General features: G+C 41.4%; 1 protein-coding gene across 2 annotated transcripts in view; it reads left to right on the top strand.

The window, feature by feature from the left end:
- The first annotated feature begins 229 nt into the window (after positions 1–229).
- The window catches only part of MED23 (mediator complex subunit 23), a 54,977-nt gene continuing 42,109 nt past the window's right edge, over positions 230–13,097 (top strand). For both annotated transcript variants that reach the window (XM_077813050.1, XM_077813049.1), the window contains exons 1-8: positions 230–434; positions 6,538–6,569; positions 6,693–6,780; positions 7,772–7,896; positions 8,047–8,158; positions 8,894–8,992; positions 9,912–10,013; positions 11,273–11,342. In XM_077813050.1, coding sequence (XP_077669176.1) covers positions 375–434; positions 6,538–6,569; positions 6,693–6,780; positions 7,772–7,896; positions 8,047–8,158; positions 8,894–8,992; positions 9,912–10,013; positions 11,273–11,342 — 688 coding nt within the window. In that variant the 5' untranslated portion in view covers positions 230–374. The remainder of the gene's footprint in view (positions 435–6,537; positions 6,570–6,692; positions 6,781–7,771; positions 7,897–8,046; positions 8,159–8,893; positions 8,993–9,911; positions 10,014–11,272; positions 11,343–13,097) is intronic.

Raw genomic sequence — 13,097 nt, 5'->3', positions numbered from 1 at the left:
GCCATACACCCAAAGCCAGAGGCCGGGGCGCGGCTTGTGTTCGTGGTCTGTGCACGGAGCTGTTTGTCTCCGCGGCGCACACGGGGGACGGCCTCGGTCCTGCGCGTACCGCTGGGGGGCGGCCACAGGCCGGGGAAGGGCGAGAGCCGGTAGGCTGGGGACGGCCCCAGCGCGGAACTGCTCGGCCCGGGGAGCTGCTTCCCGGCGGGGACGGGTTCAGGGACGCACCTGCCGCCGCCGCCGCCGGACCCAGAAACCGCCGCCGCCGCCGCCCGGTTCCTCGGCCCGGCCACCCCGGGCGGGGGAGCAGGAGCTGGTCCCGCTTCGGTGCCGCCGCCCGCCGGGGGTCTGGGGCTGAGCCCCCGGGCGGGGCCATGGCGATCCCAATGGTGCCGATGGAGACCCAGCTGCAGAGCATCTTCGAGGAGGTGGTGGTGAGTCACCGAGCCGGGCCGCCCCCCAGGGGGCCTAGGGGACTGCGGGGGCCTCTGGGGCGTTGGGCGGCGGGTCTGGGTGTTGCAGGGTCTGTGGGATGTGAGGAGCTGGAGGGGGGTTTGGCCCGAGACTTTTTTACAAATTGGGGAGTGATCCATGCTTGCCTTGTGGCCCTTGCTGATGCTGTCCCCGCAGCGGGGGCCGGGGGGCAGTACGGGCCCCTGTGTGGTGATGTTACGGTAGGAAAGAGCGGGTGTGTCCCGCTCATGAGGGGTTGAAAGAACGAGGCAGCAGTGAAGCAGTTTGGTGGAAGAACGTAAGTCCCAGCTCGCTACTTGGCCTAACCGAAGCTAGATTGTGGTGGTTGGTAGATACGGCAGAAGTTGGTTTTAAGGAAGGATTTAAACGGAGGACAGATGGTGGCTTTGACAATTCTGATGGGAAGGGGTTTTTTTTTTTTTTTTTGTTTTTTCAAGAATAGGGGGATGACTTGGGAGAAATCATGGAAATACTTGAAAGAGAAGGGGGTGATCAAGGCAGGCATCATTGGCAGAGCAAAGACAGGGTTGATGGGTCATTCAGTTGTCGAGCTGAGTAGCACAGAACTAAATGATAAAAACACCTGAAAAGCAAAACTGAGGAGTTTGTGTTTGATACGGTGGAGGAGAGGGGAGCCAGTAGAGTACAACGAGTAGGGAGATGTGGTTGAAGCCAGGAAGACGATCCCAGTATTTTTAGTGGACTTAAGGAATGTGATGTGGCAGGTATCAAAGTCAGCGAGGTTGGGTTACAGTAGTCAATGCCTGGGATGACAAGGGCCTCAACGAGAGATCTGGCAGTTGGACAGAAAAGACTGAAACTTAAGCAGAAGCAACAAAACTTGCATAAGGCCTGGATATGTAGGTCTTAAAGTAGTCGTTTTCACAACAAACTCTTGCTGGTGGCCAGTCTGACGTGTTTTCCGAAAATACTTAATTAACTTCAGGCAAAACAAATAAATATGTACCTATACGTATCCAAATCATTGTAACATATTAATGTAGGTTTTTTTTCAGATTAATAGTAAAAATAATATAAAGTTCTCTCTATTCTTTACTGGACCTAAACAGAATAGAAACCCAAATAAAGTGTTTTCCATCTTCTTGTTTTGTGTTGGTTGTTCCTTTTGCTCTTTTGGATACCTTTTTTGTTAGTAAGTCTGCTTCTGTGAAAAATGATAGTTGCTTGTTAATATCACTTTTCACAGCAAGTCCTGGGACAAATTAAGCCCGGGATGGGGGGAGGCAGTGGAGGCCGGGAGGACTGGGGGAGAGATGGGAGTTGCGAGGGAGACATGGGGGGGGGGGGGTTTGAGCCACGAAGCCCAGCGGACAAAGCCGGAGACCAGTGCCCGAAGCCCCATGGCCGGAGCTGGAGGCCAGAACCCCGGGGCCAGAGCCTGAAGCTCTGGAGTCAGAGCCTAAAATCCTGCCGGCCCGCCACCCCAGGGCCGAAGCCCGAAACCTGGAAGATGGGTTCCCGCATTGTGTGTCTCCAGAAGCCGTACAGCACCAACTACTGCTGGTAGGTACTGGCCTCAGCAACCAATGCCAAGGCGGTGCATCCAGGAACAGTAGGGAGGGGCCAGGCCGCTGCTCCTTCCCTCTCCCCCACCCCCATTACGGCTTAGGGAGGAGGCCGTTGCTTATTTTTTAACAGAAAAATGTATTTAAATTAGGGCTGTCAAGCAGTTAAAAAAATTAATCACTACTAATTGCATGATTAAAAAATTAATAGCTATTAATTGCACTGTTAAACAATAATGCAATACCATTTATTTAGATATTTTTGGATATTTTGTACATTTTCAAATATATTGATTTCAATTACAACACAGAATTCAAAGTATACAGTTCTCACTTTTTATATTTATTTATTAGAAATATTTGGCACTGTAAAAAAACCAAAAGAAATCATATTGTTCAGTTCACCTAGTACAAGTACTGTGGCGCAATCTCTTTATCATGAAAATTGGTTTTACAAATGTAGAGTTATGTACAAAAAATAACTGCATTCAAAAATAAAACAATGTAAAACTTTAGAGCCTGCAAGTCCACTCAGTCCTACTTCTTGTTCAACCAACTGCTCAGACAGACAAGCTTGTTTACATTTGCAGGAGATAATGGTGCCAGTGTGTTTACAAAAAGAAAAGGAGTACTTGTGGTGCCTTAGAGACTAACCAATTTATTTGAACATAAGCTTTCGTGAGCTACAGCTCACTTCATCAGATGCATACTGTGGAAAATACAGAAGATGTTTGTTTTTATACACACAAATCATGAAAAAATGGGTGTTTATCACTACAAAAGGTTTTCTCTCCCCCCACCCCACTCTCCTGCTGGTAACAGCTTACGTAAAGTGGTCACTCTCCTTACAGTGTGTATGATAATCAAGGTGGGCCATTGCCAGCACAAGTCCAGGGTTTAACAAGAACGTCTGAGAAAGGGGGGGGGAGGGGGGGTTAGGAAAACAAGGGGAAATAGGTTACCTTGCATAATGACTTAGCCACTCCCGGTCTCTATTCAAGCCTAAGTTAATTGTATCCAATTTGCAAATAATTCCAATTCAGCAGTCTCTCACTGGAGTCTGGATTGGAAGGTTTTCTGTTGTAATATCGCAACTTTCATGTCTGTAATTGCGTGACCCGAGAGATTGAAGTGTTCTCCGACTGGTTTATGAACGTTATAATTCTTGACATCTGATTTGTGTCCATTTATTCTTTTACGTAGAGACTGTCCAGTTTGACCAATGTACATGGCAGAGGGGCATTGCTGGCACATGATGGCATATATCACATTGGTAGATGTGCAGGTGAATGAGCCTCTGAGCCTCTCCCCCCCCCCCCCTTTCTCAGACGTTCTTGTTAAACCCTGGACTTGTGCTGGAAATGGCCCACCTTGATTATCATACACATTGTAAGGAGAGTGATCACTTTACATAAGCTATTACCAGCAGGAGAGTGGGGTAGGGGGAGAGAAAACCTTTTGTAGTGATAAACACCCATTTTTTCATGGTTTGTGTGTATAAAAACAAACATCTTCTGTATTTTCCACAGTATGCATCCGATGAAGTGATCTGTAGCTCACAAAAGCTTATGCTCAAATTGGTTAGTCTCTAAGGTGCCACAAGTACTCCTTTTCTTTTTGTGAATACAGACTAACACGGCTGTTACTCTGAAACCATTGTGTTTACAATGTCACCTGAAAATGAGAGCAGGTGTTCACATGGCACTGTTGAAGTCCATGTTACAAGATATTTATGTGCCAGATGCATAAAGATACATATGTCCCTTCATGCTTCGACTACCATTCCAGAGGACATGCATCCATGCTGATGATGGGTTCTGCTCCAAACGATCCAAAGCAATGCGGACCAATGCATGTTCATTTTCATCATCTGAATCAGATGCAGCCAGCAGAAGGTTGATTTTCTTTTTCGGTGGTTCGGGTTCTGTGGTTTCCACATTGGAGTTTTGCTCTTTTAAGACTTCTGAAAACATGCTCCACACCTCATCCCTCTCAGATTGTGGAAGGCACTTAGATTTTTAAACCTTGGATTGAGTGCTGTAGCTATCTTTAGAAATCTCACATTGGTACCTTCTTTGAGTTCTGTCAAATCTGCAGTTAAAGTGTTCTTAAAATGAACAGCATGTGCTGGGTCATCATCCGAGACAGCTGTAACATGAAATATATGGCAGAATGCAGGTAAAACAGAGCAGGAGACATACAATTCTCCCCCAAGGAGTTCAGTCACAAATGTAATTAATGCATTATTTTTTTAACTAGCGTAATCAGCATGGAAGCATGTCCTCTGGAATTGCGGCCGAAGCATGAAGGTTCATACAAATGGTTAACATATCTGGCATGTAAATACCTTGCAATGCCGGCTACAAAAGTGCCATGCGAACGTCTGTTCTCACTTTCAGGTGATATTGTAAATAAGAAGCTGGCAGCATTATCTCCCTCAGATGTAAACTGACTTGTTTGTCTTAGTGATTGGCTGAACAAGAAATAAGACTGAGTGGATTGTAGGCTCTAAATTTTTACATTGTTTTGTTTTTGAGTGCAGTTAACCAAAAAAAAATCTACATATGTAATTTGCACTTTCAGGATAAAGAGATTACTCTATAGTACTTGTTATGAGGTGAATTGAAAAATACTATTTCTTTATCATTTTTGCAGAGCAATTGTTTGTAATAAAAAATAATAAAAAGTGAGCACTGTACACTTTGTATTCTGTGTTGTAATTGAAATCAATATATTTGACAATACAGAAAAACATCCAAAAAATGTAATAAATTTCAATTGGTATTCTATTGTTTAACAGTGCAATTAAAACTGTGATTAATTACGATTAATTTTTTCGAGTTAATCGCGTGAGTTAACTGCTATTAATCGACAGCTCTAATTTAAATATCTTTTTATATCCGCCCTGAAGCGACAAAAGAACATCATTAACAAACTTGAAATATTTTTTCTGAGAAGCTTGCTTTTGTCTGCAAAATTGTTTTGGGCTTATGGTTGTGAAGATCATCTGATAATGTGAACTGATCAAATACTGTGTCTGAATGTTAGGACAGACGCTTCCAATGGTTCTATTGTACTCATGGCTTTGCTGACCACTAGGGAAATTAACAAATAGTTGCTTTCAGTGCTGCTATTTGTAACTTTCATTACTCTGTGGATAGCTGTGAAACTAAGGGTATGTCTACACTGGAAACTTCAAAGTGCTGCTGTGGGAACCAGTGTGGTCATGCACGAGTGCTGGGAGAGAGCTCTCCCAGCACTCCTGGTAATCCACCTCCATCAGGGGATTAGCTCCGAGCGCTGGGAGTGTGGCTCCCTGCGTCTCATGCCTGTCTACACTCGCTCTTTAAAGTGCTCAGACTTGCTGTGCTCGGGGGGATGATTTTTCACACCCCTGAGCCAGCAAGTTAGAGCACTATAAAATGTAAGTGTAGACAAGCCCTAAGTATCAGAAGGGTAGCCATGTTAGTCTGTATCCACAAAAACAAGGAGGAGTCCGGGGGCACCTTAAAGACTAACAATCTGTTAGTCTTTAAGGTGCCCCCGGACTCCTAGCTATGAAACTGACTTTAGTTTCTGTCAAGAACGTAGGAGAGTCAATTCTTTGCAGGTACTTGGAAAAGCTATAAGCTGCTGTAAGCAGGCAATGCAAGGACTTGCAGGTGAAAAGGACTGTCAAAGGCACCCTCTATTCCTTCACATCCTATTACCAGTAGAAAATAATACTTAAAATATTTAATGTCATTATATATATATACATTGATGTGGTGCCATCATCTTGAATATTGCGTTCAGCACTAGACACCCTATCTAAATATAAAAGAAGTGTGAAAGGACCATACAAGGGCAACAAAAATTATTAGAGGGATGGAAATAATCTCACTTTTCTCCTTTCTGAAGTCTTTTTTAGTATATCATGTAAGAGGATATGTAAAATAATGAATGGTATAAGGAAGGTAAATTGAGTATTTCTATGTATCCTTATAATCCAAGACCATAGGATCATCCAGTAAAATTAAAAGTCAACAGATGTAAATTAAATAAAAGGAAATACTTTTATACGCAAAGCATAATTAACCGGTGGAACTCACTGCTGCATAATATAATTTAGGAAGAGAACTCGGTAGGATTCAGACAATTAGATCTGTATATTTATAAGAAGATCCACAGTTATACAAGCTAGAATAAAAAGTGAATAAAATAGAAATCCTCCTACTTCAGTACATAAATCAATCACTGTGGGTTAGAGAGAAACTCCCTCCACCCAACTGCTCAAGAAATGTTGTTGTATATTTGTCAAAGGGCATGGGAGGGCAGGAGGGACATTGTACCTGCTGAAGCATCTGGTGCAGGTCACTTTCAAGCGACAGTATATCAGGCTAGAAAGACCATTGGTGTGATCCTATGTTACTTTTTACTGAACATGCCTCATCTTGATAATTCTGTTTTCATTATTACTAAGTGTATCTGTAGCAGAGCTTTAGATCATTTTGCCATTAATCACGAAGAGTTGAACCTCAGTGTCTTTCTCTTACAGAAAACAGAAGTTATAGAGGAGGCTTTCCCTGGGTGAGTGTAATGACAATTTATTTGTGCATGTGATTCACTGTGACTATCTTCTATATCTGCTGTTTTAATTGTGCTACCTTTCAAGAACACATTGCAGATAACTAGTGTTCTTATTTGCAATAGCATGTTTATGGACACTCCTGAAGATGAGAGAACCAAATTGATCAGCTGCCTGGGAGCTTTTAGACAGTTCTGGAGCAGTCTTTCCCAGGTAAGCATTTCAGTATTGCTAATGTAGCTATATTTTACAGCACCTGATAGTGTACTAGATACATAGCTAAGGCATGATTCCTGTCCCAGACAGCTCACAGTCTAATTTCAGATGTGGGAAAGAAAAGTTGTAGGGAAATAACAAAACACTATGGTGATCTTAGACAGGAAGGATATTGATGACATCAGTGCAATTACATGATTACTTGGCAAAGGCTGGTGCATAACATGGTATAGTAGTAAAGAGTAACTCCTTTTATAAATATAAATATCAAAAGTACAGGGTCATTTCTGGGGTAAATGGGGTAATTTCTTATAGCTGTTGTGATCTAAGAGGTTCTGAAGGAGGGGCTTGAATGAAAGGAGGGATATATTTCACGAAAAACATTTATGCATAAAATATTACTATCCCATGACTCAACCATTCTTGCAACACATGGGTCTTTGATATAGGTAGAAAGAAATGCATTATGCATAGGGTTTTCTAAAGCAATCATTGAACTTCTCTGTTTACTTTATGCACTGCAAAAATTCACTCAAATCTCTGTTGATGCATCCTGTGTTCGGCAGCCTATTCCACTCTATTTCAAAGTAATCTGATTAATTGTTCCTGTTCTCAAGTATCATTCCTTACTTTGGTATATCCTCCTATTATAAAATGTTAATATTGGCAAATTAATGGTTTAATTTAATTACATACTGGATATATGAAGTCTTCATTTCAACTCTGTAGTCAGACCAGCAATATACTTTCTTTGTTTCTCTTCACATAGGCTGTTGGGATATAACTTTGTATGTCACTGCTTGGGGAAATTTCTTGAAATAAGATAAAAGTGGATGCTAAAGAAGCAATCTTTGACAGATTAAATACCCAGAAGTTATTATCTCTCATTTATTCCTTTTTCTCATAGTGTAGCAATTTGTGGTTTTAAGAAGAAGTTACTTACATTGCCATAGTAAGTAGTTTATTTTTCCCCTCCACTGTTTTCCAGGAATCTCATGAACAATGTGTCCAGTGGATTGTAAGATTCATCCACAGCCAGCACAGTCCTAAAAGAATTTCTTTCTTGTATGACTGTTTAGCAATGGCAGTCGAGACTGGTCTGTTGCCACCCAGGTATGTCTAGTGTGCGTGAAGCAAGAAATGCAATATGCGTAAGTTGTAGTATTGTAGACTAGTTAAAAAAGATTCCTTAAAACTAGTGTTCGTTGGAAATCATCTGCTTATTTTTATACATCACTCACTGTTGTGTTCTTTTTTTCCTAGAATGGTGTGTGAATCTCTAATAAACTCGGACACCCTTGAATGGGAAAGGACACAGCTGTGGGCATTAACATTTAAACTGGTCCGGAAAATAATTGGAGGTGTAGACTACAAGGTACTTTTCCTAAGAAAGTTTGGAAACTCTGGTGTTTTTTATAAGTTTACAGTGCATCTTTCTGGTGTTCCAGAGAAAGTGTTGAACCTGTCTCTGTCAGTTTAGTATTTCGTCATCAATTAAACCAGATATTCTTAACTTGTTTTCCTAGTGCGGGCCACATCTTAATTAATATTTTCTGATGTACACCTCACTTCCCAGTCATGGTCACAGAGTCAGCTTACTTTCCATTTTCAATTCTAAACTAAATAATATTCCTAATGCAATTTCAACAATTGTTTTCCTGGAAAAGTATTATTATAAAAGCATTTAGGGTAATATCCTCACCCACATCTCTATGCTGTGTAAAGGGTCAGACTGAGCAGCAATCTGTAGGTGTAAAAGGCACCTAAAAGAAGCACTGTATCTGGTGTGGGAAGATTTTGCCAGTGCAGGCACTGAGGAAGACATTCGTAAATCTGCCTCTTGGGGTATGTCTACACAGCAAAGAAAAACCCTTCGCTGGCCCATGCCAGCTGATTCAGACTCGCGAGGCTTGGGGTGCGGGACAGTTTCATTGCTGTGATGACTTCCAGGCTCAGGCTGGAACCCGGGCAGTGGGTTCTGTACTGTGACTCTTAGAAGCAAAGCACTGAACCTTACCCGTAATATTTTCTGAGCTGTCTTCTGATACGCTTTGGCTGCTAGAAATTGAGAATTTTTGTGAACGTTAATTTCTATATGATTTTCTCTCAGGGTGTGCGAGATCTGTTGAAGGTGATCCTGGAGAAAATCCTAACTATTCCTAACACAGTGAGCTCAGCTGTTGTACAGCAGCTCTTAGCAGCAAGAGAGGTAACTCTAAAATGTTATACGGTGTCACAATGGAAGAGTTGGTCTCGATCTTTTGTCATGGATTTTCACAGTATTCTAAAGTGGATCTCTTTGGAGCCTTTTAGATCTGATATAAATGAATAGCTAAAGCTGATGATGTGTTTTCTACTGGCTCTTGTGCTAGTGTATTTCAGGGTCATCTAATGGTGAGCCTTCTCGTATTATCTACAACAGTGGTTTTCTACCTGAGGTCCGTGACCCCTGGGGATCTACAGACTACATCTAAGATTTCCAAAGGGGTCTGCGCCTCCATTGGAAATTTTTTAAGGGTTCACAAATGAAAAAAGGTTGAAAACCACTGATCTACAACATTGCCATTTCCAGGCTATCTGAGCTCCTGAAATGCCCGGGTATAGTAGAATGCAGTGATGTAACCATGTCGATCCCAGGATATTAGAGACACAAGGTGGTTTACCTCTCCCACCTGGGCATAGTAAAGTCCGTTTAGAATCTCAGCCTTAAAGGGATGCTAAATAAGCTTTATGAAATCAGTATTAATATTTTCATTAAACCAAATAAAAAGAAAAACAGTTTGGATTTAAATATTTTCCATTGTTGCAACCAGATATTGCAATGTTGTGCTAGCGCATTAGAACCAGAAATTGAATCTCACCACTCTTCTTTCATTGTTCCAACTGAGTAAAATGTAAAAAGCAAACAGCATAAATGGTGAAAAACAAAATACAATTTAATTACAATTTCATTATAATCTAATGTGATACTAGTTAACACAAGTCACAGTTTAGAAAAGTAACTTAATGTCCCTTCAAATCTTATATGTCTAGCTTCTAGAGCTCATTGTAGTTTAAATATTTTGAAATAATTTGTTTATGGTAATTGTCCAAATTGCCTTACATTTTTAAATTTTACTTATTTCTAGGTTGTAGCCTATATTTTGGAAAGAAATGCTTGTTTATTACCTGCCTACTTCGCAGTTACAGAGATAAGAAAACTGTACCCTGAGGGAAAGCTTCCTCATTGGGTAAGGGTTTATTCATTATATTTTATAAAGTGATATGCTCCTCATTCTCTCCATACAAAATATTGGGTGTGATTTTTTAAAAAAAAAAAAGGATGTCTAATGCCTTGTCTATATCTAAAATTTAGGTTGACCTAACTACATCACTCAGGGCTGTGAAAAATTTCATGTCCTGTGCAATATAGTTTGGTCAACCTAACCCGCACTGTAGGTGCAGCAAGGTCAACAGAAGAATTCTTCCATCAACCTAGCTGTCATCTCTCAAGGGGTGAATTTACTGGAATAACAGAAAAAACCCTGCCATCGCTGTAGTATTTGTCTGCGCTACAGCGGCATAGCTGCAGCTGTGCTTCTGTAGCACTTGCAAATATACACTTAGTCTCTATTTGAGCACTAAATGAGGCCCCTATCCTGCAGTTGATTTGCTGGCAGATCCCTGTGCTTGCATGGAGTTAATGGCATGATCTGAGCATAAGTGCCTAACTTTCAAAATCGTTGAGTGCTCAGCAGGTCACATTGATTTAAAATTTGTAAAACTAGGCAATTTACTTAAGTGCCTAAATATGGACTTAAATTAGGCACCTCTTTAAAAACAACAACAAAAATGACACACAAACTTTGGCCATATTGCTTTAGATGTGCATCTGAATGTTATGTTCTTGAATTTTAGCATTTGAGACTAGGTTGAAATTCTTCCTGTGCCTACCAGCTTTATTCACACTCTCCATATGACTCGGAAGATAAGCAAATAGCTTTAATTTTCCAGTATGGCCAGTTTTGTGGCGTGATATTCACCATTACGGAATTATTTGGCATTCTTAAATAATGAAAACAGCCTTCACTTCCATTCAGTACACGTTTCCCTTGTCCTTTTGGTTCTTTTGAAGAACCAGATCTCTGGTTTTGCTTGCACAGAAAGGGGCATGTTTCTTTGATTAGAGGAGATAAGGGGTGAAACTCCCACTGATTTCACTGGGGCCAAGATTTCATCCAAGAAGTGGTAAGTTAAGTGCCTTTGAGGAATTGCTCAGGAGAAGAAAATGGTGTTCTATTGCTAAATAGAATTTTAAACCTGACATGAAAAGCACGAAATAATGTACATTGCAAGAATGTTGTACATATGAAAAGTAGCTATTTCGATTTGCTCTGATTTCTGCCAAAAAGAGCATATATCCTTCAAGTAGCTTACCTGATTTAATGTCTTGTTTTAAATTGAATATTGTGTTAATGTAAATAATTTAGTATTAATAATCTTCTTTCAGTTGCTAGGTAACTTAGTATCAGACTTTGTGGATACCTTCAGACCCACCGCAAGAATAAATTCCATTTGTGGTAAGAAAGCATGAGTGAATTGAATTTTTAGCCAGTAGGCCTAGCTAATTTGGGTTTAGCTTTATATGTTAATCCATGCAAAATGCTTGAGTGGGTAGCATTTATGTAATACCTATCAATGACTTTTTTTATCCTGCCTCAATTTTTAAAAAGTTTGAAAATTTATTTGGATTAACCAGATTAAAAATACTGCTTTAAGCACAGATAGAAAGTGGAAAATTGCTTCTTTTCACTTGCCCCTCTGCACAAAGTGATATTGTCCTTTCTGTGGTTTTAACCTGGCCTATGAATTTAAGGGTGTGCCTATATTTAATTACCTTTGCACTGGTGTAGATATGCTATGTGTCAGACTTAATGGACATTTTCTGAATCAACATCTAGACTAGGGATTTGCACCATTGCCGAATTCCCTAATTTATGTGAGCCTTTAGTCTCCATAAAAAAAGGCTCTTTCATTCAGTTTTACTTTTCTCAAGAAATCTGCAAAAGTTTGATTAGGGCATTTCAGTCCTGTTTAATACTATTTTTGCTCTTTTAGAAGAAGAGGGATGCTTTTTTTCCTGTACATCTTAAGAAAAGTAACTCCTGTATTTACTGCTGTTATTTCATTCGTCTCTGTACAGGACCTAAAATTCTGAGAGCTTCGATTATCTCCAGTTGATTCCTTTAATACACAAAAGCAACATAGTGGGATTAAGGATGTAATGTCAGCTGTAAACCACTGAGTTCCTTGATTTTTTTTTTTTTAATTTGTTTTTGCAAGAGTATGCACACACTCTTAAGTATATTTTACCGAACACATGGAAAAGATTTATTCATGTGACTCTCAGTCCTGTGTATAGTAGTCCAGCCCACACCCACTGCTACTACAGTATAGTGGTATAACTACTGCAGAAGGCAGGAAACCAGAGTGGGTGGACTAACCATCTACAATAACTCCTCACTTAACGTCGCCCCGGTTAACGTTGTTTCGTTGTTACGTTGCTGATCAATTAGAGAACATGCTCGTTTAAAGTTGTACAGTGCTCCTTTACAATGTTGTTTGGCAGCCGCCTGCTTTGTCCACTGATTGCAGAAAGAGCAGCCCGTTGGAGATAGCTGGTGGGGGCTTGGAACCAGGGTGGACTGGCAGCCCCTCATCAGCTCCCCTAAGTTCCCTGTGCGGCAGCCGCCCAGCAGGCTATCAATTACCGGGCAGTTCAGCTGTCCCTCCTCCCACTGCCATGTGCTGCTCCTGCCCTCTGCCTTGTAGCTGCTCCTAGAAGCCTCCTGCTTGCTGTGCGGGGGGGAGAGGGAGGAAGGGGGTGCTAATGTCAGGGTGTCTCCCTCCCCTCGCTCCTGCCCCCCCATCTCCACAGAGCAGCGGGGGACACCACAGGGCTCAGGACGGAGGGAGCTCGCTGTCAGCAGCTCCTGTCTCAACTTGCTGATCTACTTAAAAAGTCAATGTACTTAGAGTGGAGTCAGCGTACTGAAAGGGGCAATGCAAGTCTCTCTCTGTCTCTCATACTCACATGGTGTCTCTGTCTCTCTCTGCCATGCTGTCTCCCCTCCCTCCATTCATGCTGCCTTGTAGAGTGTGAGGCTACATTAACAGCAATGTGTTAATCCTTGAGGGCTTAGCTGAGTGCTAGTTCATCATTCAGCAGTAAGGCATTCCCTGGGAAATATCCCACCCTCTTCCACCCTCTGACTTCACCACCTCAACCAACCTTCACAATCATCATTGCTGTGTACAGTATTACATTGTTTGTT

The sequence above is a fragment of the Eretmochelys imbricata genome, chromosome 3 (genome assembly GCF_965152235.1).
Source record: "Eretmochelys imbricata isolate rEreImb1 chromosome 3, rEreImb1.hap1, whole genome shotgun sequence".
Taxonomy (NCBI): Eukaryota; Metazoa; Chordata; order Testudines; family Cheloniidae; genus Eretmochelys; species Eretmochelys imbricata.
Note: the sequence above shows the minus strand (reverse complement) of the source record. Positions and strands in the feature narration are given on the sequence as shown.